Raw genomic sequence first — 26,261 nt, 5'->3', positions numbered from 1 at the left:
ATGTCCACACAGTGGAATGTCTTGACACCACTACAGAACAAACATTACATCTCTGGTAAAGCTCTTTGGAGGAAACCCGTGCTAACTTCCCATAATATCCAAGTCCAGATGATCTGTAGAAAGCTAACTGCCCTGGATTTGTCAAGAGAAGTAATTTAACAATTCTGACATACTGTAGCTCGAGGAGAAACAAGGAAGTGGAATTTCCCTTATTTAATTTATTTCCGATCATTTCAATACACACCCGTTTCTGATTGGACAGAATGTGTGGTTTTTTTTATTTTATTTTAATAATACCTCCAATATTAGTTCCACCTGCTAAACAAAACACACGGATTTACGTTAATCCGCACGTCCGTTTCCATAGTAACAGCTTACACAGCGGACGCTCCGCGCGATCTAAAAACATTTTTTGATATACATGTTTATATAACCTTAAGAAGATGTTCGGGGAAGAATTCTCCAGTGTCTCGCTTTTCGTTTCCTGTCCTCCAGTAAGTCTTCTGTGCGGAGTTGAAGAGAAGTACGTGAAGTAACGATTGTTTACAAGCTGCTATGATGCAGTCGTGACTATAAATAGGAAAACACTGTTATGAACTTCGCTGACTCGTTTTCTGTCACAGCATCCCAAAAACCACAAACTACGACTCAGTCTTCGACACATCATTTACACATATGCAAACATTTGAATTCTTTATGCCTGCAATCAAAATCATTGGCAAACTGATCTGAGAGGGAAAGGTTTTAGAGAGAGAGAGAGAGAGAGAGAGAGAGAAGGCAGAGGAGGAGAACGAGTGACAAAGAGCTAAAATCAGCAAAGGACAGAGAGAGGACAAAGTCAGAAAGAGGACAGGAAACGAAAGAGAAGTGCTCACGCTGGTGTGTGTTCACACACTGCACTTTTCCACATTACTGTGTGTTAAACACACTTTGCATGTGGGTGGCCTCCGAATGCAATTGCTATGGCAACGGTTATTCCTATATGAATATCAGAGCTTTGAATGGCGACTTGCGCTGTATGCACCTCAAATTTGTGGTTTGACAGAATCATTATGGATTTTTGTGTTTTCCAACAACTTTAAAAGTAGTTTAAAAAAAAAAGTTTTAACTTGTTTTTTTTTTTGTTTTTTTGAGCAAAAGTCATTTAGATGCACTGCGGCGTTAATAACCCGATTACTCCTCTGTAATAACGAGTGACGCTTGTGCACGCACAACGAGTCTCAGACCTTCGACCTTGCCGTGACCTTGAACCTGTTTGGATCAATTACAAACTCAGTTCAGTTCATATTCTGGTTACAGTCATGATTCCATAAAAAAACCCAAACATTAAGCTGGTTCTTGAGATTTCACGCTAACAACAACACGCAGCAAAAGCATAAGAATTGATATCTGGCTGAAGTTTATTTAGATCATCGTTTGGTACACAGGAACAAACTTTAAATCATAAATATTCAGGATAATCTCGCACCCTTTGGCACTTTTCCTATTGGGAAAGTTCTCGTACGGGAATCTGCATCTGCAGGTATCGTGATATTATATTCATTCCTTTATTTGATCGACTTCAGCGACGCTTTATTAAGATGATAATCATACTTGATCCTGTAGCCTACACTTAATGCTGTGCTTAATGTGTTAATGTTGTAATCTTTAATAATAATAATAATAATAATAATAATAATAATAATAATAAATTAATTTAAATAATAACAATAATAATTAAAAAATAATAACTAATATATATATATGTTTTTTTTTTTTACTTCTCACCTGCTTCCAATTCTCTACACACACACACACACACACACACACACACACACACACACACACACACACACACACCCTGTCCCCTGCTGATGGTCTGGACCTGCCTGCTAGGCAGCGCCCCTGACGTCACGCCACAGATTCTAATTAACTCTGATAGATTTATTTATTTATTTATTTATTTATTTATTTATTTACAACTGCATCACTCCACTGGATGGAGGCACTAAAACCTTCTTGTCAAGTTCCCACCATGATCCATACTACACCTTTAAGTCTGAAGGAATGAAGATGAAAAGCCACACTATGGCGTTTCTACACAATTCTACACAAACACTGTCGGATTGTTTCCTAGAAGCACCCGCCGGTACGGTAAATTCCGTAGAAATCGCGTGTTTGTTTTGTTTTTTAGCTGCCGGATGAACTTTTCCTGCGTTTTTACTCACCTCCAGGGAAATACGAGCCGAGATTACAGAGCAGTTCTATCCGTCAGCCATTAACAGACTCCACAGTCATTCCCGGAGTCTTCAAACTTTCCGACTTCCATCGCAACACCCAGGCAGGAGACACGAGCTGCTCTCATACTCGACGTAGGCGAACTTCAAGGATTCACCGTAAAGACCAGAATAGCAGCGCATCGTGTTCGGGTGTCGCAATCTCGCGCATGCGCGTTTCAACCTTAGATTGATATAGTTATATATATAATATATAATTAAGTCAATTCAATTCAATTCAAGTTTATTTGTATAGCGCATTTTACAATAGACATTGTCTCAAAGCAGCTTTACAGAACATAAACATAGAGCAGAAGGTAAACATAATTAATGATAAAGGAAAATAATTATAAAATAATAATTATATATATAAAACTTCAGAAAATATTTATAACACCAAATAAGATGACTCTCTCTCTCTCTCTCTCTCTCTCTCTCTCTATATATATATATATATATATATATATATATATATATATATATATATATATATATATATATATATAATTATATTAAATTCATTTTAAACTTTAATTGTATATATTAATTTATTTATTTTTCTTCTTCTTCTTCTTCTTCTTCTTCTTCTTCTTCTTATTATTATTATTATTATTATTATTATTATTATTAGATTTATTTTTTTTTCTCTTTTCTGTTTCCATTCTTCTGTAAAGCTGCTTTTAGACAATGGGGATTGTTAAAAGAGCAAATAAAATTAATTGAATTGAACTGAATGAAAAGTCTGCTATTACTCTATGCAAGGAATAAAACTCTCCCATGCTCATTAAAAAATATATTTAAAATATTTAAAATAAGTTCATCTTTTTTAAATTATCCTTATTTCTTCTTCTTGATCTTCTTCTTCTTCTTCTTCTTCTTCTTCCTCCTGTTATTATTATTATTATTATTATTATTATTATTATATTCTTTATTTTTCTCTCTCTTCTGCTTTAAGAAAATGGGGATTGTTAAAAGAGCTATACAAATAAATTGAATTGAATTGAATTGAATTAAAAGTCTGCTATTACTGTATGCAAGGAATAAAACTCTCCCATGCTCATTAAAAAACAATTTAATTACTATTGCTAAAGAATAGTAAGATAAATACAGTAAACACCTCACCCACAAGTGGAGAAACCTTGTAAAAGCAACAAAAACAATGCATTAACAAAGATGACCTCAGAGCACATCACACATAAAATAATAACACATTAAAGAAGCGGTTAGTCATTTTAAGCACTCGTTTGCAATTACAATGCAAAACCCTTTCCTAGCATCGACTGAAGCCATCTTACTTCTGAGTTGAAGAACTAAGTGGCTGAAGGAGATGGAGGAGTTCATTTCAGGGCCAGAAAAATGTAAACAAATGATTTTCTTTACCAAAATAACTAACAAACTTTATTGCATGGCAACACTAAATAATACACACTGTAAAAAACAATTTTCCATTTTTTAAGGATTTAATATCTTCGGCTTTATATTCACCTTTGGACATTTACTGCACCTTAAAAACGCTGCGTGACATTTTTACGCCATTTTGTTTCCAGTAGGTGGAGTATATATTTTGGCATATCATTAGAAGAATATGCTTTGGGACAAAGCCTTCTGTTTTTTGCATGGGTCTTGCAGTGTAGGGTGGTTAGTATGCTTTTCTGAATTGGACTCATTCCAAAACCTCTAGAATTAGCATAATTGAATGCTTGCACTTTCTATTCATCTCTGTTCCACTTTTTCTGTGAGACCAACAGCAGACAGGAGCAGCTCACACTTTACTCTGGAGCATATTTTTTATTCTCCCCAGAGAAAGGGTACTCAGGCACCTGGTTGAAATGACCCATGAGGAAGATGGCCACTGTTCCGATGGAAAAGAGCAACATGGCTGCCCAGAAGCAGACTTTATCGATCATCTTGCCGATCAGCACCCAGTTCTCCATTTCCTAAGGACGAGAGCGAGGAAGTTAAATGATAGAAGCACAAAATGTGATATAATAAATATGATAATAATATAATGGTCCATAGTACCTCACACACACACACACACACACACACACACACACACACACACACACACACACACACACACACACACACACACACACACACACACTTACAGAGCCAATGTCATTCTGTTCCCTTGTGCTCTCTGCAATGAAGTTGCAGGCATCCACACACTCTTTAATCTCTGGTGCTGCTTGTGCCAAACTTTTATAAAGACTGGCCGTGGTGCTCACATCGATAGCGTCCACTAGAGGGAGACAAGCACACACATACACACAAAGTTTATTGAAAGTTTAATTAGCGGTTGATGCTAACTATAAATACGTGACATTTTAGCTGTATATTGCATAATTTTACTCATTTAAAAAACATCTGTGGTAAATGTTGCTCTCTCATGCCAGTTTCTATAGTTTCCACTGTACAATCGACTTTACTTTATCTGATGAAATTAAACTAGCTGTCTGTTGTCTTACTGTCTGTCTGTCTGTAAGTGATCTGCTTCTGTCTATCTTTCCTGTCTGAATAGGTCTTCCTATCTGTCTATAGGTCTGTCTGTCTATCATCCATTCATCTGTCTATCTGGTCTGTCTGTCTGTCTGTCTGTCTGTCTGTCTGTCTGTCTGTCTGTCTGTCTGTCTGTCTGTTTGTTTGTTTGTTTGTTTGTTTGTCCGTGATTAATCTTTCTCAACATGTATTATTCCTTCCTATCATTTTCTTCTGTCTGTCTATCAGTAAGTCAGTCAGTCAATCAGTCAGTCTGTCTGTCTATCATCTGTCTATTATCTCCCTGTATGTCTGTCTGTCTAACACAAAGCGATGATCTGAGTAGAAGCATGTACCGAATGAACGTGTAAGACCGTGTCTTTCTCTCTGCTTGTCGAACATCATCTCACTCCTTGGCTGCTTCAAAACATACTCTTCCGCCCTCTGCATCAGACCAAATGAGCTGCGTCTCCTCTCCCTTACTCCATCCATCCCTCCAGCTTCCTCTCCCTCGTCAACCGGGGTCATACCCAGGAACCGAGGGATCACCTCCAGGAACATCTGCCACAGAAATAACAAAAAACTTTGCTTAAAAACAGAACAGCAACATATTGAAGTATTATATTATACAGATGTACTACACATGTTATTAAATAAATGTCCCTAGCACACCAAATAAGACATATACTGAAGACGTACATGTTTGAGTTTGTGTGACATGGAGTGTGTGCTCGGGGTCCGGCAGGAGTAGTTAAGAACTATGATGCAATTTGTGACAATGAGCGTTGTGACAGACATAACGAAGATCAGGTACCTGAGAGAAAGATTCCAAATATTTAACCAGCACAGAAAATTAAAGGCAGTCAATAACTGTTTTTGGAAAACATATTGATGCACCATGCTAAAAATAAGGCTAAAGGAAACCCAACATTCACACACAGAGACTCACTTTCCGATAAGAGGTACAGATAGAGAAGTTTCTGGAATCTTCTGAGCTATCAGAAAGAGGAAGACAGTCTGAGCCAGGAGGACGGAGATGGACACGGTTATCTTCTGTCCTCCCGCTAGAAGGTGAGTCAGAGAAAGAAAGAGGGAAGGAAAAAAATAAAATAGAACCACACAAAAATGAATACATACAAATAAAAAGAAAAGAAAGAAAGAAAGAAAGAAAGCAAGAAAGAAAGAAAGAAGGGAAAAAACAATCAGTCACACAAAAGGAAAAAAGTAATTTAGAAATACAGTTAAATCTAGAAGAAAAAATAAAGATGAGCCAACAGGAAAGAGAGAAAGAAAGGTAAAGTAAAATCAAGAAAAAAGAGACAAAACAAGAAAGAATCAAAGAAAGGTCAAAGAAAGTAAGAAAGAAAGATGAAGCAAACATAAAGCATGAGGAAAAAAATAACGAGCCCAGAAATAAAAGCTCCCCCATACTATCTCTCTCTCTCTCTCTCTCTGTCTCTCTCTCTCTCTCTCTCTCTCTCTCTCTCTCTCTCTCTCTCTCTCTCTCTCTCTCTCTCTCTCTCTCTCTCTCTCTCTCTCTCACCCTTAGCAGGCATGAAATAGGCCAGTACGACAAGTGAGGAGATGAGTGAGCAGGGCAGAATCATGTTGATGATGTAGAAGAGGGGTTTCCTCTGGATAATGAGGTTGAAGTAGACCTCCTGGTACTCCAAGTCTTCTGGGGAATAGCGTGTGTTGGTAAGTTTGCGTGCCGGCCGATGCTTGATAGCCCACTCACCGTTTTCTGAACAGACACATGATTGGCTGAGGGTTAGCTGGTGTAGCTAAAATGAGCAGTAGCTTTTCAAATGAGTTTGTTCATGTTACCAGTGAAGGCCTCGGGGTCGATATCCACCCATTCGATGGGCTTGTTGGTCTCAGAATCGATGGCCAAGATTATGTTGATCTCGTTAGCACTGTATGTCTGAGACCTATCAAATTCAACCAAGACATTAATACATTTATCTTTCTGTTTTCTGTTAATTTGACAGTTGATTTGACTTTTCTAATGTGTTGATTCAGATAGGGCTGGAACACTGAATATATGTTGATTTTTTTTTTTTTTTTGTGTCTACCTGAAGACCAGCGTACAGTTTTGCCAGTCGAATGGGAAGTAGGTGATCTCTATAGTGCAGGTGCTGCGGTAGATGGCTGGGGGTAACCAGTAAACACCGCCACGACTGTCGATTAACACATTTGCATAATATGCAACACCGAATTTTCCATCAATGCTACAAAAATGAGAGCGCGAGAGAAGGAAAAAGATTTAAGTGTCAGATTACTGCTTTGTTAAATAAATAAAAACACATAGGATGGGCTTACTTGTTCTCCAGCACTATATCTGGCAGCCACACAGAGGTGCAGGGTACACGGACAACACCGATATCGTAGTACTCTGAGGCGTTCCACGACAGACGATAGTCTTCCCATTGCTGAAGCCAGAAGAGTATAAAAACAATATGAAATCATATAGTGGAAAGAGTTTGAAAAATTCAAAAGGCCAGGCGTGTACATTAACAGTGCCGATTAACAGAGCCTCAGAAAAAGCTGTGTGGGAGGCTACTTGTGTGTTTAATTCAAATTATATTGATATAATTGTAGGAACATTTTAAGACATGCTCAGTGTTCAGAAGTTACAGCAGAGGTCAGAGATCGATATAGTAAATCTGCCTGATTACTCACGATCTCAATCCATACATTGGTGGTCAGCGTCTCCTCTTTCTCATTCTGTCAAAAATCGGATATGTGGAGCAAAACAAATTTGAATGACTTATACGTTAAATTAAAACCAACAAGCTTGTTTTGTTTGCAGCTTAAAGATGGCATCTGCGATCTGTAAGAATGTGTTGAGATTTATTTTGCAGTTTTTCTCATATTCTAGAAGCTGCCAATAAATGCAACGGATGTGCATCAATTTCTATCCAATCAGGACAATAGTGCCTGTCAGTCAATTGTCCAAATATTTTCTGAAAGCTTTCCTTTGTCACATCATTTGAGCATGTAAGAATGTGAAAGAACGCTCAGTAAAACCACTGACTATACATTTACTGCAAAGTGCATGGTTTATTTTTACAGATATCAGGGTGCCATCTTGTTCATATATAACTCTTTGTTTACAATTATGAGTTTGGTATTTAATATGAAGAATAGGTAATTGATTTTTGGTTGTTACCAAGGAGATCAGGTTGGTGAGGGTGAGTTTGACCTGAACATCAACCTTGTCATCCGGGTGCCTCGCTGGACGGATGTTCTTATTGTAATTCTTAAAAATATGTGCTATGACCTCAGATTCTTCATTTGCACTGACTGGAGAGAGAGAGAGAGAGAGAGAGAGAGAGAGAGAGAGAGAGAGAGAGAGAGAGAGAGAGAGAGAGAGAGAGAGAGAGAGAGAGAGTTAAGAGTTAAGATTCTCCTGTTCATTAAACTGCAGCTCTGTTGAATTCTGGATTCTGGTTGGTCACAAGATCTTGATTCATACTGTAGTGCAGCTGCAAATCACAGGTTTATATAAACACTGAACTTGACGAACTTGATGTTTTTACTAAGGAAGGGTTTATTTTGTGTTTTTTTTTTCTTTTCAAATGTAACCTTTAGATGGATGAAATCGATGATAGTAAATATTTAAGAAATCTAAACCAGTGAAGTCCAATAAAATATTACAGAATGTCCTGTTATTGGAAAATAAGTGTATTTATATCACCTCATCATTTATTACATTCATACAGTATAACAGCATGCACCAAGACGTTTACTAAATACATTGCGAGCATCAAAAACTAAACCACTAGCAAAGGATATACTGCTCTGACAGCTGGAGAGCCAAAATGGTCTAAAATAGTGATGATCTAAAATAGAGATCCTGTTCTAGGACTCCAACACATCAGAGTTTTACAATGTGTGCAAGCAACAGTAACTATTCAGCATGTGATATAACTGTTAATGCCCTTAAAAATGTTGGACCAAGTGGACTAGAGGCAAGAAAGACAGAACAGAAAGTAGTAGCAAGGGAGACTAGAGAGAGAGAAAGAGAGAGAGAGAGAGACATAAAGGAAAACAGGATATTACACAGACGATCTACATCCAAAAATCCACACCTACCTTGCGATACCGTATACAGAAGCGCAACCACAACCGAACAAATCCAAACAGACTGGGCCGCCATCACCAGAATTATTTGATCGCCACCTTCGACACGCCAGAGTGATACTTTGAAAGAAAGAAACACCAAGAGAACTTCTGTCTGAGTGGCTCCTTGCCCTTCCCGAGCTTCAGCTGTTGTTGAGCTCAGCTCTTGTTACACTCACACACTTGGCACTGCTCTTAAAGTCAGCCCCCCTTGGTTGGCCCCCATCATTGAGGCCATCATTTGATGAAATCTTGGATTGTTATTTATGCCTTTCAGGTTTATACATGTATACATGTTAGCAACAGTTGTTAAAAAATGTTAATTAAATGTAGAATTATTACTACGAATTTATTTAGGACAGAAGAATATTTACATTCTACAGTATTTACGTTCAAATACTCTCATAATAATGGCACAGTGTTAAAGTATGACAAATTTTCCAAAGGTTTCTGTTTCTATGCGATCCTTTCTAAAGAATCAGAACAAATTTACCTGATGGATTGGCGAGCAGGCTGTAATGCTCTTGTCCATTTTACCCCAGTACGATATAAATAACCAACACTATGAGTGCCAGGGTCAATGGCACAGGAGGTTTATATTTATGTGCGTGTGTATCTGTTAGTCTGCCTGTCTGTATAATTAAAGCTTTGTTCATGTACAAAAAAAAAGCATTGAATACAATAATAATAATTCCAGATCTGATACTGTTATGACATTTTTAACAAGACAAACGTCTCATCATTCTGCCATAATTGATCAGTGGAGATACCAATATGATTAATTCCATAATTAGAGCAATGGACAGAGTAGAATATGGGTTGAAGGCTCTGAAAGGACATTTGCCCTGATTGCAGAGCTACTTTCTGCCAGTCAATATGAAAAATATTGCATGTTTTGTTGAACTTAACACTTTTTTTTTGTCAAATAAACATACACAAATGGTAAATAGTCAAGCCGGAGGTGGAGATTTCCGGTTACTCTTCCGCAATGTGTCTCAGTTTCCACTAGTATTTATAGAGCAGTATAGATGGAGATGTTAGGAATTCATGTAGTGCTCCAGTCACAGTAGATCTAATGACACTTGGAGTAGCCAAGGAAATGTTAGATGGACAACAGCTGTGTATGTCGGCTTGCTGAGCGCCCTGATATTAACGTAATAACAGAAACGTGACGATTATGGGATGTTTTTGCTTCTCAAGTTTACTCCCACCTCTTAACATCCTCCTCTTTTTTTTAGACCAATAATAACAACACTTGAATAGCATTGTGGTATGTATAAAGGTCTGTGTTAAAGTTTAGTACAAGACTCTAAATGTTGCTATTGCATACTTTTATCGATTTTTTTTCATTTACTTGATGCAATCCAAACATCAGGCTTAGTAGTCGAAAATAAAGGTCCAAAGGTGGCTTCCTCGCAGTACTAGTCCGTGTAAAATACAATGGAGTTCTCAGAATAAGAAAAAAACACAGCTTCACTTTCTACGGAATTTAAATTACCTACTAGAATAGCTATGCTTCAAAAACATGTTTTATTGTGTTATATTTGTTGTCTTTATTTTTTCAGGTTTTGTATGAATTCAAGGGGCAGGTTGACCCAGGAGAATGTCACAAGGACAGTAATTATTCTGCTATCCATGACATGTCAGGAAAATATGACGTGACAAAATTCTTATCAGTGAGATCTTCCCAAAGCGATTCGGGCTAATAGTGTTTGTATTCGTGTGCACTAAACCGGGTTGCTATAGGACATTGCCTTATAAAGCAGCAATTGGTTACACATAACTAATCTATGGACCCACAGACTGAACAACCTGACATGACAAAGTGTCCATAAATCAGTTGGATTCCACAAACTGTCAAGACAAGTTGAAAGAGCAAAACCAGACATCTATAACACCAAATAAGTTAAAAAAAAAAAAAAAAAAAAATTCAGCGGGCTTTTACTAATTTTTAATTTCAACGTACAGGAAGACCAGACAGAAGCAAAAGAGAAGATCTACTTAGATATACACTTAGAAGCTAAGTGTATGGTTTTGGAAAGTCAAAGGTCTAGAGCTTAGAAATGGACCAGCCTGTGAACATGTATGTATGGAAGAAAAGATTGTAGAGGAGAAGGGAAACAGCAGTGCAGTATGGGAGTGAGAGGAAGGTCCATTTTGGCTGTTATCATCATCATAATCTCTTTTTTCTCTGCATGGCTCTGTAAGTACCTTTTGCATGGTGTTAAACAACGTTAAAACGATGCCATGGTTAATCCATATGTCAAGATCTAAGTCCTAATCAGTGACTGCTGGTTGTTTTATTAAATGTGAAATTAAAATGTAATATCTATTAACAACTTGTTAGTTTTTAACATTTTTATCAAGGTCTCATTGATAGCTTAATAAGAACAATGCTGGACAAACTGGTACCACACACATGGAAAGGCTGAGAGGAAAAAAAATTTAACCCGGGAAGCTGTTTCCCTTTTGATAAAAGCAAGCAAAAACAACACTAAACCTTTTTTTTTTACTTAAGTATGAATGATGTGTACGGAAATTGTCTTGGCATGAACAAACTTCCACACTATTATTTTGGGCTTTCATAATTTCCAGTCACTTTTTCTTAAAAAAAAACGTCTCTTCTGTTTTGTTAAAGGTGCAGTATGGAACGATTGATCTGTAAATGTTTAATAATGACATCATTTTAAAGATACCTTACAACCAAATAGTTGTTTTTTTTTGTTTTGTTTTTTTTACAAAATTACCAAACAATAGACATCACTAGTTGAATAATTTCAGGATTCTGTTTATATTTTTCTGGCCCAGAAATAAGCTCTAACTAAAACTAAATCAGAATCGCTTTCACTGCAGTAGCAATTCACCTCACAACCAACAGAGGGCTCTAAAATACACATGGCGTTAAAGAGTACATGGACCTTAGATGAGACATGTTCTAAATGTTCTGATAAAGACTCTACTGTTTTTCTTGTAGCGTAGTGTAGTGTAGTGTAGTGTAGTGTAGTGTAGTGTAGTGTAGTGTAGTGTAGTGTAGTATAGTGTAGTGTAGTGTAGTGTAGTATAGTGTAGTTCAGTATAAGGGCGTGAAGTGCAGAAACAACTAGCGCCCTGCATTGCCTGTTTATTTATAGCAAAACAAAGTCCAGATTCCTGCATTTAATCAGTGTGGGTGTGTGTTTACTGGCATGATTGCCTTTAATGGCTGATATGTTTAATCTTCAATGATCCTATAAATGGTAATATTTATATCATGGATTATAAAGGGTTTATTTTTCATTTTCTCTTGTTTGTACTTTTGTGCTCCACATTCCTTATGGTACTCTTTAAGAATTTTGCCGAAATTTAACAATAGATAGATGCTATCTATCCTCATCTATCCTTGGCTGCTTTTAAAATAGCTCTTGTTCCAGCACATTTTATAAATATCTCCTCCTTATTTGTTATTTGTGGACCAAAAAGAAGGACCAAAAAGAAGCTTGGGACTGGTCTAGGAAAGCTCATTCTTTGCCCTTGGCAATGTGTAACCTTATGCTGCCTCTATTATACCTATATATGACATTATTTTATCACAGGGAAAGTTTACCTAAGCTTCTGTTTATGATGGACCAGAAATGAATCTTTTCCCGAACTCGTCAATACGCAATATCTTGCAATATACTCCTACTCCTATTTTTTATTATTTATTTATTTTTCCTTTTTTAAAGATGGTGGTTTAGATCGTCACTTGGCCTACTGCAGAAAGAATTTCATTACAAAAGATCAGGTATGTCCGATTCTGTGATTAAAATGCCTATTGTCCTCTATATTGGGCTTCTTCACTATAAGAGAGAATCAGAATCTGTTACTTTCTCCACTTTATTACTTGCTTTTTGACCTTTTACATTCGCTTTCTTAGTCTATCACTAAGAACAGGAGTAACATCTTGTCAGAAGACAACCTGCCTCCGCTGGAAGTTTGTCCGGGACAGAAATTCCAGATTTCTTACTTGCTGATGCATCTGCAGGCTGCACCTGTGTCAACCAATGATGTTTTGCTAAAGCCATACCTAGCCAGCTGGAATGAGCTCATCAAGTAAGAAAGTACATAATACTAGCAATTACCTGCTTGTTAAAAAAAATTCTAGAAATTGTCTCATAGGGTTCTTTAGATTCCTTAGAGAATCTCTGGCCAGTTAAGTTCTTAGCTTCCTAAAGAGGTTCGACTTGACACGTTAGAAAAATTAACCTTTATAGGGTTCCTCAAGCTCCTTGAGGGGCTCTTGTACTAGTCAAGACTTCTTGGCATCCTAAAAGACTTCTACTTGAACCCTTTTTTGAGAAAATATATGCTATAGAATTCTTCCAGATGTATTAGCCTCATTAGGGGGAAGACGTGGCCTAATGGTTAGAGAGTGTGACTCTCGGTTTGAGTCTCGGGCCGGCCACGACTGAGGTGCCCTTGAGCAAGGCACCGAACCCCCCCAACAGCTCCCCGGGCACTGCAGCATACAGTAAATGGCTGCCCACTGCTCCAGGTGTGTGTTCACAGTGTGTGTGTTCACTGCTGTGTGTGTGCACTTTGGATGGGTTAAACACAGAGAACAAATTCTGAGTATGGGTCACCATACTTAGCCGTATGTCACGTCACTCACTCACTCATTAACAAGATGTAATTGAAACTTCTGAGAAGTAGGGTTCTTCAGGTTCCTCAGATATTCTTTGGCAAATTAAGAGGTTTTGACTTCCTCAAGAGAAATTCTCATTTGTAGGCTTGCACCAGAAATGCTGAAAAAACATTGTGTGGGACAAACAGTATAACACTGGGATACTGATTCATATTCCATTGTTTTGCTCTGAATTTTTATTCTCTGCTTTTAGGTTCATGGAGACCTTGGGACCAATGGTTGGTATAATCTCCCAGGAAATTGAGACCAAGACAGCCATTATCCGCGAGCTTGCCAAAAAAGAGGAGGAGGAAAATAATCAGCAAGAAGGGAAAGACTCCGCCTCACATGGCGCATATGTTTCAGTGCGCTCCATGATGGTATCAGAGCTGGAGCGGGGTTTTGTAAACTTTGATCAGTTTACGGAATCAGGTTGCAGGACTCTACTGCGCCTTCATCGAGCTCTTCTCTGGTTGCAGCTCTTTTTGCACAGCCTGGCTGATGAAAAGAGGGAAACAATGATGCGTAGTCCATCTGAACTCTGTCGAGAGGCTTATCGACTCACACTGGCTCAGCACCACTCATGGTGGGTGAAAAAGGCGGCGGAGCTGGCTTTCGTGGCCATGCCTGAAAGACAATTCTTCTACAAACTGATGTGCGTGAGAACACAGGCAGAGGCAGCAGGTTTGTTAAACAGAGTGGTCAAAGCCATTCAGATAGTGTATGACAGGACTCAAGTGGCACTGATGGAACATGATATGCTAGAACTACCATAAATACATATAGTGTGGACATATACTGGTAATATAATAAGGTGTGCAAACATTAACTGCATGCAATGTTGGTAAATAACATACATTATCATAGCATTTAGTGATGCCATAATGATATACAGTAATGTCACAGCATGCTAGCAACATGCTATAAGGACACACAGCATGCTAGCAGTACCATAAGGATCCACAGCAAGCTATAATTACCGTAAGGACACACGGCAGGTTAGAAATACCATGAGGACAAAATGAATGGTACAGTAGTAACACCATAAAGACACAGAGCATGCTAGCAATGCCATAAAGAGTCATAAGCATAGTATCCTTACGGTTTTGCTAGCATCCTGTTTGTTTGTATGTTACAGTTAGCAAGCTGTGATGCTAGTGATAACGTATGGATGTACAGTTTGCTAGCAATCCCATAATCATGCCCAGCATGCTAGTTCTAGTTTGACACAGTGCAGCTAACATTTCCAAATGTACGCATGAAAACGTTCAAATGGAAAATGCTGTCATGTGCACTTTGTCACAAATCTAAAATGGCCCACATCAAGTAATTGTTAAGTAAATATTTGGCAGACAATTTTTGGAAAGTCGTGATATTTAGCATGTATGACCTTTCATTAGGCCACTATTTTATCATATCAGGGTTTACAACATACTGAGAGTTTGGAGTTTGAACCTTTTTATAGACGGTGCACACAGAAAGACATAGATAAACACAATAATCAATTAATACTACTGTCAACAACTTGGAGAGAGTCTCAAACAGGTACCACTAAGTAAACAACTTCAACTGCTGGACCTACCTGTGACCAACAAACTCAGTTCCAGTTTTCTTTTGCACTGAACATTTATTGTACGGGTAAGCATTGCGATGGGATTTTGTGGGACCAAACAAACATCATGTGGGTGGGAAACACATATTTGTGACCTTTAAATACACTATAAGGACAAAGGTTTGTGATAACCTGACATCACATCCCAAGAATGATACAGTAACAGGAACTAAAAGGCCCAAACATGTTCCAGATTGACAACGCCCCTGTGCACAAAGCGAGCTCCATGAAGACATGGTTTAGAAAGTTTGGAGTAGACTTGAGCGTTCTGACCTCAACCCAACTGAAGACCCGTGGGATGAACTGGAGCACAGACTGCACCCAAGGCCTCCACACCGGACATCAGTGCCTAATGCTCTTGTAGATGAAAAATCGACAATACAAATCCCTTCAGCTAAATCTAGTGGAAAGTCTTCCACAAAAAGAGGAGGATATTATAACAGTCAAGGGGGACTAATCTTGAATGAGATTGTTCAACAAGCACATATAGGTGTGATGGTCAGGAGTCCAGATACTATTGTGTTTTTCTGACCTCAAGGTACATTTTTGAACTTGAGTTCAAGAATAATTGCATGATTTTTTTTACTCTTTGAGAATAAACCCTGTTCCATCTACAGTATGCCCCTCAAAAACTCTACCCCCAGAAGCTGGTTATCTTTTATATCGTAAAACTGGCCATTCTAACAATTCAGAAATATGTAGCTGTTGTGTGTTTACATACCTGTCCAGAAGCAACATCTCCAATTATCCATTCTGGTAATGAAGTTCACTGGTAATAAAGTGCTCCATTTTGGAACGTGTTATTCTGGTTTCACAGCATTTCATTTCTTACCATTAACCTATTGCAAAGCACAGCATGATTTGTGCTCACATCGGGAATCATCGGTCTGTGTTCATGCTTACTGCATTCAGCCATGATTAATTTAAGAGACTGTGATGGACTGGGTGGAGAGAATGGGCATTTGGGTTTGGCTATAAAATGGTGGAAAAGAAGCCACGTAAACACAAAAATTTAAGCCTTGGTTTAAACCATTCATTCATTCATTCATTTTCTACAGCTTATCCAAACTTCTCAAGTCACGGGGAACCTGTGCCTATCTCAGGTGTCATCGGCATGGTGGCTTAGTGGTTAGCACGTTCGCCTCACACCTCCAGGGTTGGGGGGTTCAATTCCCGCCTCCTCCTTGTGTGTGTGGAGTTTGCATGTTCTCCCCGTGCCTCGGGGGTTTCCTCCGGGTACTCCGATTTCCTCCCCTGGTCCAAAGACATGCATGGTAGGTTGACTGGCATCTCTGGAAAATTGTCCGTAGTGTGTGATTGAATGAGAGTGTGTGTGTGCCCTGCGATGGGTTGGCACTCCATCCAGGGTGTATCCTGCCTCGATGCCCGATGACGCCTAATGGCTTAAACCATTTTTTGATAATGATTTTCTCCAAATTTTCCAGGTAATTTTTTACAAATAAGGAACAAAAACAAATATAACATTGTACCTTTAATATGTTGCCAAAAACACCCCAAAATTACATCCAGTGGTGCACACAGGTCTGCTTTCCTCTGCGTTGTGTACACTGGTAGAACTGGCTGAAGAAGAACTGCACCCATGGTTTATAGAAGCATCCACTAGATGGTTCAGTTAGCTTCTCCAAAGAGCATCACACATGTTGAGACAGTTTTTGAAGTTAGTAAGCTGTTCTAGTTAAAGAAGTGATTGAAAACTAATTAGAATATTCAGGACAGTCAGTTTAACCAACAGGACAAGGAAATATTTTAGATGCTTAATGTTCAATGATTTCTGCTTGAACAGATCTACTTAAACTGACTAAGTCAGAATCAGATCTCATGCATTTTTGTACAACACAGACCATAGTCTGTGATGTGGGTTTGAAACAACATAGGTACAGGACTGTGGACTGTGTGTGTGTGTGTGTGTGTGTGTGTGTGTGTGTGTGTGTGTGTGTGTGTGTGTGTGTGTGTGTGCGAGTGTATGTGTGTGTGAATGATTGTCACCTGCTCATGATAGGTTTATTTTAGACTCCCAAATACCCTTAATGCGCCCTAATCTATCTTTCTCTCACTCTTCTCTGTGTGTGTGTGTGTGTGTGTGTGTGTGTGTGTGTGTGTGTGTGTGTGTTATTGTCATTTGTACAGAGACAAAATGAAATGAGAGAGACAGAGATTACAGTAATGACATGTGAAAGTCAGGTTGGATTATGATTATGATTCATAAATATAATAATCTAATATTCTCTTCAGAATACGTCTCTCTCTCTCTCTCTGTGTGTGTGTGTGTGTGTGTGTGTGTGTGTGTGTGTGTGTGTGTGTGAATTTTGTGTACATTTCCAACAACAAGATACAGCGCCCAGAGGAGCGTTCAATTTTTCATGTAGCTCTTGAGTTCGCATTTTATTTGGTTAATAATTTCAAGCGTAAAACATATTTTTTTATTTTACATTCCATAGCATTACATTCTTCTTTTCAAATGAGAAAGCAACAAGAGTAAAAATACACACTGTTTTCTTTTTAACTTTCAAAGAAAAAAAAAATTCCACACAATCAAACCATGTATTATATATCTGACTTTTTCAGATGTACATAGAATAATATATCTATATATTTCTATCTATCTATCTATTTATCTATAATGCCAATAATATACTACATTTCATATTGCTACACTTTGACCAACTCAAAAAAGGCAATCCGAAAGATAATACGCCGCGTAATATTGCTTTTTTAACGCATCACCTTTGTCAAAGAGTTATTTCCCGTTAGCTGTGAAATGGCGGCAAGTAACACTGACGATCCGGCTTCTTCAGTGACCCGGGGTGGGGGAGGGGCAGAGCAAAATTACGCAGATCATGAAATCCGATTGATGTGTTTTTAGATGATTTAGTATTTTAAACATTGTGGTTGTGTGTGTGTGTGTGTGTGTGTGTGTGTGTGTGTGTGTGTGTCCTGTTTAAAATGTCTGAATTGGTTATTCAGCTGTCAGATGTTTTTTTTTTTATAATACACCTACATGGAAGTCTGTGACAGATGCGGTTAATGATATGCAACACGAAACCTGTAGCTCATGAATATTTATGACTTGGACCCTTGTGGTTTGAAAGATCAGCTATCCACTGTGGTAATAAATATGCACCAGAGAGAGAGTGAGAGAGAGAGAGAGAGAGAGAGAGAGAGAGAGAGACAGAGCACAGGAGGTCCAGCACACACACATACTGTATACACACAATTACAGAAGTAAGGAATGGTCAGAAAGACAAGAAGAACTCGGGGTGGAGGGAAAATTCAAAAACACAGAAAAAGAGATCAAGGAGTTCATAAAAAAAAAGAAATGAAAAAAGTAGAGATCAGGAAAAAAAAGAGTGAAATGAAGAAAAAGTCAAACTAAGAAAAAATATGGGGGATGGGATGGAGGGATGACATGACCTCCCTGTCCTGGATTAACCAATCAGATTAAGAGATTAGGCAGGTAGATGGAGAGCACACATATCTGATCTGCTGGAGGACACAGCACATGTGTGTGTTTGTGTGTGTGTGTGTGTGTGTGTGTGTGTGTGTGTGTGTGTCTGTGTGTGCGCCCCTTAATCAAAGAGCAAAAATGGAAGAGAGACAAAACAGACGGATTTGTCTCGGCTCAGGTGAGCATACACAGTAATAAATAAATAAATAAAAATGTATTGATTGTAAAAAGATGAGTGTAGCGTTTTATTGTTTGTTTCTTTTATATGTGGAAAGATTTCTTATTAATAAAAAAAAAAATTCTGACACTCCACTTTTCTACTTTTCTACGATCTCTATCACTTGACTATTAACGGAAAGTCAACGCTTCCAGAAATATATAAGACATCGAACAAAATATGAGGATAAAGTAAACACACACACACACACACACACACACGTTTAGTGGCATATATAACGATATATGCACATACACACACTCCCACACACTCAAACACACTCACACCAATCAAACTAGACCAAGTGCAAATCAATACAAATGTCAGAATCATCTTTCTTTCATTCTTTCTTTTTTCTTTCTTTCTTTCTTTAAATCGACATGAAATACATTATTATACATGCAAAACTATAATATATTACTTATTTATACATTTAGATATATATATATATAAATAAGCATAAAAAGCTTCACCTCGATGTAAACGAGGCGCGCCGGATGGAGAACGTGTGCGTGACGTTAGCAGTGATGATAAAATGAAGGTGAATTGCAGAATTGTTTTTAGAGCTTTTCACCATTTTAGACGCAACAGTGCCGGATATGTTATCGTTTTTACTCTAATGTTGTCGTCTAGATCTATTTATAACATGTAAATACAAACATCAAGAGCAGCCCATACACGAATGTGACGCTTCATTGGGTGGTGTCTTACACCTGTCGGCCAATCCGGTCGAAGCCAGAACGTTGCTAGGGCACGGCTGTGTGGCTGAAAAGTTGTCAGGCATTTTTACGGATATAAAAATGGCCAGTTAATTATATTACTAAGCATCATGTTTAATGATATTTGAAGATTTTCAGGGTGTTGGGATATATTGAATAATCTGGTACTAAGTTGTAGTTTAGAAAATATTCATATTATTAGTGAGTAAGCATAGGAGAGAATTAACAGACACACACATACACACACAAACACACACACACACACACACACACACTCACTTACATGCAGAAAAACGGTGCTAGAAAGAAAACCCTTTTTAAACACCCCCTAGCTCTCAAGTCGTATGTATCGCACGCTTTTGATATCGGTGTTTTGCCTTATTTTTGAGTCACGTGACCTGATCGATCACAACCCCGCCACCTATCCATCAAATCCTCACTGCTTCCCATCATAAATGTTTCTTTTACATTATAGTCATGCAGTATAAATAGATTTCTCATGTTCAGATTAAATTGGTAATACTAGGAAACACTTAGTGTATACACACACACACACACACACACACACATATACACAAATTCGTCTTATTTTTGGTGACATGTCTGATTGCTTGAGAATGGTGTGTTTGTCTCCTAGCATGGCGTATGGTGTATGTGTGTGTGTGTATAAAGCAGATGTCTATGTGTATACACAAGAGCTTCTAAGGAACGGTGTAGACTTCCTTCAAACTAATCCTTCGAGTTGATCCTTAGCTTGAATGAGATGCGGCCGGCAAACTTGTCACGGTCGTTGTTGGACTGGATGTTGCTGGCAATGATCCTGCACTCCACGTTCACGTCAACGTTCCTCGCCAGGTTTGTGAACTTGACGGCCACCAGTGGCTGCGAGTAGTTCACCTGCGGTCGAGAGAGACGGTAAAAGGCTGTCTATCATTTTGCCAAACAATTTGGTCCCGCCTACCACACAGCACCACCCTTTTGGTACGATGACTACATCCTCTAAGACATGAAAAGCCAGCCAGTGAACAACACACTCTTCCGCATACATGACCTCAGAGAGGCCAATGATTGGCCAGTGTTGCTGTGATTGACAGGGAAGCCAGCATAAACCATCCCTCCCAACCCCTCCCACAAATTCTTTATGACCAATCAGGGAGCACTTATGTACTATAACAATAATTTCCATCATATATTCTGTCTAATATTACCTTCAGGCGACTTGTTTCAACATAACGACACACAGATACAGATTACAAACATGTTTTCTAAATAAAAACTGCTGCAGTTTAAAAGGTGCAAAAGTCTTTTCTGATTCTTGATTTAATATATGCCCAGATTCACTTTCATCAGTCATTGTGTTGTATTCATATGCTGTATCTTTTTTTTTGTTTACATATTTTCCTCTGTTCTGTACAGATAATTCCAGTTTAGTTTATTTTTATTTTATTTATTTAATTGCAATTTTTACTTCATTTTGACTCTGTTTTTCTAGCACGGACGGACGTAAAAAAAATGATTTCACTGCATGTCCTACTGTTTATGATATGTATGTGACGGAAAATTGGGATTTTATTAGTAGAGTTTCTGGTACGTACCTGTGCCTTCTTGCCGTAGTATGGGAAGTACATGTGGTTGAAGGTGCCATTGGGAGGAAAGTATGTCATGTTCCCTATCTTGTCTCCGTCGTCACTCTAGAGCAACAGGTTACACGGAAGATAGAACGAGATAATAGAGAATTGATAGGAAAGGACAGTGGATCAAATTTAAATCGAATTCCAGGACAGAAAAAAGAAAAAGAGAAATAACAGTACTGCTTGCACAAAATTCTCTACCTAGTCTGTAGAAACCCAATTAGAAAAAATAAAACTATTTATTCACTAATTCTTCCCTTCGCCTGTCTCAGCCATCGATACGAATCGACTGCATCCGAGATATAGAGTTTTTAACTACTTCCCAATTCTGAAATACGCTAATTCTATATCTATTTCTACAAAATAATTCTAATTTAGCCACAGTACGTCTAATTCTACTTCTTTTTTTTTCTACTTCTCTTGTTATTTCTCTCATGCTTACCCACTCATCTAGGTCGATTTTGTATTTCTTCAAGAGGAAAACAAAAAGAAAACGAATGAACGATGGAAGGAGTAAAGAAAAAAGTGGAAAATGGTCAGTTAGTAAAGTTGACAGATTAAGAAAAATGAGTGGATGGGAAAGAATGGGGTGACAAAAAAAATCAGTTTAACACAAAGTTACAATGCAAAAAAAAAGGAAACAACATGAACACAACTCATAAAAATACTTTGGGATGTCAATTTTTCAGAAATTGATCGACATTTAGAGAAGTAATAGTACGGTTCTGATGATGCAAGTGTTTTATTTCTATTGGAAAATATGGTTTAAGTAACTGTGACTTTTCAGGATGATCGATATGTTCCGATATAATGTTGTCACATGTTGTCACTACCTCCATGTGGAAGCTCCCTGTAATTTCGTAATTTAACGGGAAATCAACTGTAAATCGATTCCGCAGTAATACACTGCTTGCGTACTTTACAACTGAGGAAAGCGTTTTAAACCCAAAACATAACATAATACCTTTGCACTTAATGTCTACGGTGTGTATTTCAGTAGTGAAACTATAAACCCAATAACCTTGTACAGTCTACTGTCCCAAAACCATCCATCACGTTCACTTCAGTCTCTTCCATGTATGGAAATGTACATTAAGTGAGACTGAATAAGACAACAAATCGATTCTGAGCTAAATGAAACAATTTTAGCATTAGCTAAACTAACAGTTAGTCTGCTATGTGAACAGAGTTAATGAAAGTTTAATAAGAAACTGATACTGATTGCTGAAAGAAACAAAAAGACACCTATGGGAAAAAAAAGTGGACAAAAGAGAGAGATGGATTACCTTGGGACCACAACTAACACTTGGTGCCGGGCCATTCTTCCCTGGCAGCATGCCGATCACCTGAGAGAGAGAGAGAGAGAGAGAGAGAGAGAGAGAGAGAGAGAGAAACAAAGAGACCAAAAGTGAAGGTGAGTCACATTAGAAGACTAAACCAGTTGTGCTAAATAATGGATGGTAAACAGGTCGCTTTCCACATGTACTGTATCATTACTAGACCATGTAGTAAATAATGCTATTATCATTTGAGCCATCTAAGAGTCTAGATCCCCCCCCCCCCCCCGCCCAAAAAAAAACAACACACATTTAACCACAAAGCAATAGACAACCATTAGGTATATTTTTATTTCATAAAAAAAGTCCCCCCTCTGCTGTTTTAATAACCTCCACTCTTCTAGGAAAGCTTTCCACTAGATTCTCACAGGTGGCTGTGAGGATTTACGTTCATTCAGCAACAAGAGCATTAGTGAGGTCAGGCACTGTCAGCGTTCCTGTTCATCCCAAAGGTGTTCATTGGGGTTGAGGTCAATCAAGCTCCTCCACTCCAAACCTGGTACGGAACATCTTCACGGCGTTCGTTCTGTGCTCTTACGCGTTGCCGTGCTGGAACAGGTTTGATCCTCTTAGTTCCGGTGAACATTCTGTACAATTGTGTGCTTCCCACTTTGTTTCATAAGTTTGTAGAGGAACCAAATATGTCACGTTGTCCACAAACCATTGGCTATATAGTCTACAATGCAAAGATTTCCTAATTGAATTTCACAGAGTTTCAAAAGTAGACCATGTAATGCTCAAATAAGTCAATTTGTCACCGTTACAAAATTTCCCCAGCAGGATTAAGTACATGAAGATTTTGTAATTTTATTCCTCCTCCTCCTCCTCCTCCTCCTCCTCCTCCTCCTCACTCATAGTTTTGCTTTCTTACCCGGTTGAGTTTGATGATAACGCAGGGCTGGGCATCACCATAGCCATAGGTGAGGTCACTGAGGCCTGAGCAGTGCTCCAGCCAGCTGCGCTTGAACTGGCACGAGCGCTTAGGGTTGTTCTTCACGCTGTCACTGTCCTCTTGGATGAAGAACTGGTCTGGGTTACATTCCATGTTATTTTGCTCCTGCACTGAGTTGTTGTAGGCTGCAGAGGCACAGGATCGGAGCGGTTAGTGTAGCTATATGGGGAACATTAACCTATTAATAAATTTTGGCCAAGTTATTATTGTTAGAAAAAAAATATTTTACTAATAATTTACATAGTAGTAGTTAAAGTACACAAATCAGCTCACAAAGAGGTAAAGAGAAAGACAGCACTTAGCAAGCTACAGTAACTAGCTGACTACTAGGATATGAGTTTTAAATCGAATTTCATGATGTGGGTTTTAGCGAATTTTCTTACGATATCACGCCAGCCAATACCGTTAAAATACACAATAACGCAATAACCAACAATTTATCCACCAAAAACAGCTAAGCAAGGTAGCTAGTCAGCCTAGATGGCAGGATACGCTTTACATTTTTGCTTAGCTTGTCGTGAGATTTTTACAAGTATCACCTGGAAAAAAAATCATCAATCAAATTTGACCAAACAACAAACAGTATCATGAAAATTCTTTTTTTTGTGGGAAAAAAAAACTTTATAGACACTGGAATGTTGTCCTTGACATTTAAAAAGGACAGCTCAGAAAGACATTAAGGAGAAAATGAAGAAAGGAAGGAACCAAGAAAGAGAGATCAAGAGAGAGAGGGGGGGAGGGGGAGAGAGAGAGAGAGAGAGAGATGTTGGTGCCATCTTGAAGTCACAATAAAAACCTAAACGGCGGCCATTTTGATTTGTTGAAATCGTTCACCGACAATAAAAACTATGCTCACTGTCTACTTGTTACCTGGTGAACGAGTGAACAAATCATATCAGACTTACATGAGAGGAAGGTGTTCAGTGCCTGTACATAGGTGTCCCAGCTCTCTGTGTTCTCCTTGGTGTAGATGATCTCCAGATCTTTACCTGTAGGTCTGATCATCATGCCTACCAACAGAGAGAGAGAGAGAGAGAGAGAGAGAGAGAGAGAGAGAGAGAGAGAGAGAGAGAGATTGAGATTATTTTGCATGTCATCATAATTCCACTATCACCCAAAAGATTTTAGAAGACTTTATCAGTAAATGAAACGAATTATTATGGCTACACAAATTCATGTACTGGACGTTAATTTTGCATTTTAACTAGCTAACTAATTTGTCACATCACATTCTTATATAAAGTAGCAACTACTTTTTAGCCTGGAGATCAAAACATGTTATTGGATGAGCATTGGAGCTTTCATTGGACTAGCTAGTGCATTAAAAACTCTAATCAGACCTTTATCTTTGCTGTTCGATTTTTAGATCAAACATAAGCCAAAGTCTCAAAGAAATCGCCCAACAGGCTCCAAATCATTTCCCAACCTGTTCTTCAGAGCATTGCTGACATTCCTCTGTCACATTCGCTCGGGGCCACGGGAATTTGACCCACCGATTTGGGTGTCAAGTCAAAAGCAAAAAAAACGTTTTCATACACTGTCGACTCTCCTATTCGAACTGTACTGTATACAGCCTTACAATTCTCTTAGGATGAAATAACAATTAGGAGGCATAAAGTAGCAATCGATTATATACCACAGTCTATTTACACACTGAAACTATATTCACCCCACCAGAGAGTATATGAGTATGAGTGTATTTCCACTGAATTCTAATAGAGTACCTGGTGTAGCAAGCCTATCCTGGTAGGTGGGTTTGTTATCATCGAGGGTCAGGAGCATGACGTAGATGGTGACACAGAATAATCCAGCCAGGAAAATGTAGAAGGCCAAGTAGAACAGAAGGATCAGGCCTGTGAATGCAAACATTCATATCAGAATATATATGCAGTATGAACACACGTCAATCACGCGCATCCCTTCAATATTTTCCCCTCAGATTCAATCTTTGGTTCTTTGAAACCAATTTTTCCTTGATAGAAATTTCCGTTAGATTATTGTAGGGGTCATTAAGCATTTTTTAAGCATTAAGCGATCACTTCATACACAACATACAAGTTATTGGTTAAACAATGAATCATGTGGTGTTATGTATACAAAGTATTATTCGACCCGATTGGTTAGAAAATTTCGCAAAATTTTCAAGTTTCTTTAATACCAACAACTCTGATAGCAATGCGCAAGTACTGCAAGTCACAGGTTTACAATCTTGTTAATGTGCCTGGTTTAATACGCCATTGTTTCTATACCGTGTCACGTACGTCGGACGCTGTAGATAATCTACGGCTAATAATAATCCAATTAAAATTAAATGGTTACGTTTCCTCTGTAAGTTTTCTGGAATTTTAGCCCATAACATGAGTCTGTTTCTGTAAGCATCTGTAAGGTGTTCAGTACTTTCATTCATTTCAGTCATGATGTTAACTTTGGTTAAATGTCAATTTAAATTAAACATTGACGAGTTTAGCTAAGGTTAACTAACTGGATTAATCCAGATATAGTTGTTGTTTTTTTTTACCCACTGTCTGAACAACTACAGTACAGATTCATTTCCGGTCTTTAAACACAGCAGACAGATGCAAAGTAAAGATTACTAAATAGTTAAGCTTACAATGGAAACAATGATTTATTAAAAACCTTAAAAATGTCCTTATTAGATCGCTAGGTCGCTATTAAAGTGTTTAACTACAGTATAATTACAACATATAAGTAAAGAAGAAAACACAACAGTGAATTTCGATGCAGTTTCTGCCCCACAGTTACATGTTGGAATTTATTAATGAAGGAGACGCCACATGATATTTTTTCCTCCCATTAACAGAAT

At 38.2% G+C, this 26,261-nt stretch overlaps 4 protein-coding genes across 7 annotated transcripts in view; 1 reads left to right on the top strand and 3 right to left on the bottom strand.

Annotated features, from left to right (window-relative positions):
* pld2 (phospholipase D2) overlaps window positions 1–2,374 on the bottom strand; it is a 33,618-nt gene extending 31,244 nt beyond the window's left edge. Inside the window, exon 1 of one of the 2 annotated variants that reach the window (XM_027144186.2) lies at window positions 2,208–2,374. The gene's annotated coding sequence lies outside the window, so the exon portion shown is untranslated. Of the gene's footprint in view, window positions 1–1,154; window positions 1,174–2,207 lie in introns of those variants that run through there. The other variant, XM_047809380.1, reaches the window with a different exon arrangement.
* A 937-nt stretch (window positions 2,375–3,311) lies between these two features.
* chrne (cholinergic receptor, nicotinic, epsilon) lies at window positions 3,312–9,397 on the bottom strand. 2 transcript variants are annotated; one of them, XM_047809422.1, is made up of 13 exons: window positions 9,355–9,397; window positions 8,835–8,942; window positions 7,909–8,042; window positions 7,419–7,463; window positions 7,059–7,168; window positions 6,812–6,967; window positions 6,564–6,667; window positions 6,280–6,480; window positions 5,686–5,800; window positions 5,436–5,550; window positions 5,093–5,297; window positions 4,367–4,500; window positions 3,312–4,192 (listed from the first exon to the last, which is right to left on the bottom strand). In XM_047809422.1, exons 2-13 carry the CDS (start codon window positions 8,896–8,898, stop codon window positions 4,025–4,027), a joined length of 1,551 nt encoding a protein of 516 aa, XP_047665378.1. In that variant the 5' UTR covers window positions 8,899–8,942; window positions 9,355–9,397; the 3' UTR covers window positions 3,312–4,024. The 2 variants fall into 2 exon arrangements, with proteins under 2 accessions (XP_047665378.1, XP_027000005.2); XM_027144204.2 differs by lacking the exon at window positions 9,355–9,397 and having other exon boundaries at window positions 8,835–9,131.
* Window positions 9,398–10,694: 1,297 nt separating this feature from the next.
* Window positions 10,695–15,918, top strand: gltpd2b (glycolipid transfer protein domain containing 2b). The gene is made up of 4 exons (XM_027144219.2): window positions 10,695–11,064; window positions 12,566–12,624; window positions 12,757–12,932; window positions 13,718–15,918. Exons 1-4 carry the CDS (start codon window positions 10,947–10,949, stop codon window positions 14,277–14,279), a joined length of 915 nt encoding a protein of 304 aa, XP_027000020.1. The 5' UTR covers window positions 10,695–10,946; the 3' UTR covers window positions 14,280–15,918.
* Window positions 15,919–18,010: 2,092 nt separating this feature from the next.
* atp1b2b (ATPase Na+/K+ transporting subunit beta 2b) overlaps window positions 18,011–26,261 on the bottom strand; it is a 14,053-nt gene continuing 5,802 nt past the window's right edge. Inside the window, exons 2-8 of one of the 2 annotated variants that reach the window (XM_027144220.2) lie at window positions 25,162–25,290; window positions 24,343–24,447; window positions 23,357–23,562; window positions 22,435–22,494; window positions 21,591–21,617; window positions 21,113–21,208; window positions 18,011–20,414 (exon numbers count right to left, since the gene is read on the bottom strand). In XM_027144220.2, the coding sequence (XP_027000021.1) occupies window positions 20,247–20,414; window positions 21,113–21,208; window positions 21,591–21,617; window positions 22,435–22,494; window positions 23,357–23,562; window positions 24,343–24,447; window positions 25,162–25,290 (791 nt within the window). In that variant the 3' untranslated portion in view covers window positions 18,011–20,246. The remainder of the gene's footprint in view (window positions 20,415–21,112; window positions 21,209–21,590; window positions 21,618–22,434; window positions 22,495–23,356; window positions 23,563–24,342; window positions 24,448–25,161; window positions 25,291–26,261) is intronic. The other variant, XM_027144221.2, reaches the window with a different exon arrangement.

The sequence above is a fragment of the Tachysurus fulvidraco genome, chromosome 26 (genome assembly GCF_022655615.1).
Source record: "Tachysurus fulvidraco isolate hzauxx_2018 chromosome 26, HZAU_PFXX_2.0, whole genome shotgun sequence".
In the NCBI taxonomy this organism is placed as follows: domain Eukaryota; kingdom Metazoa; phylum Chordata; class Actinopteri; order Siluriformes; family Bagridae; genus Tachysurus; species Tachysurus fulvidraco.
The sequence above is the reverse complement of the archived record's forward strand: the minus strand, read 5'-3'. Positions and strand labels throughout refer to the sequence as shown.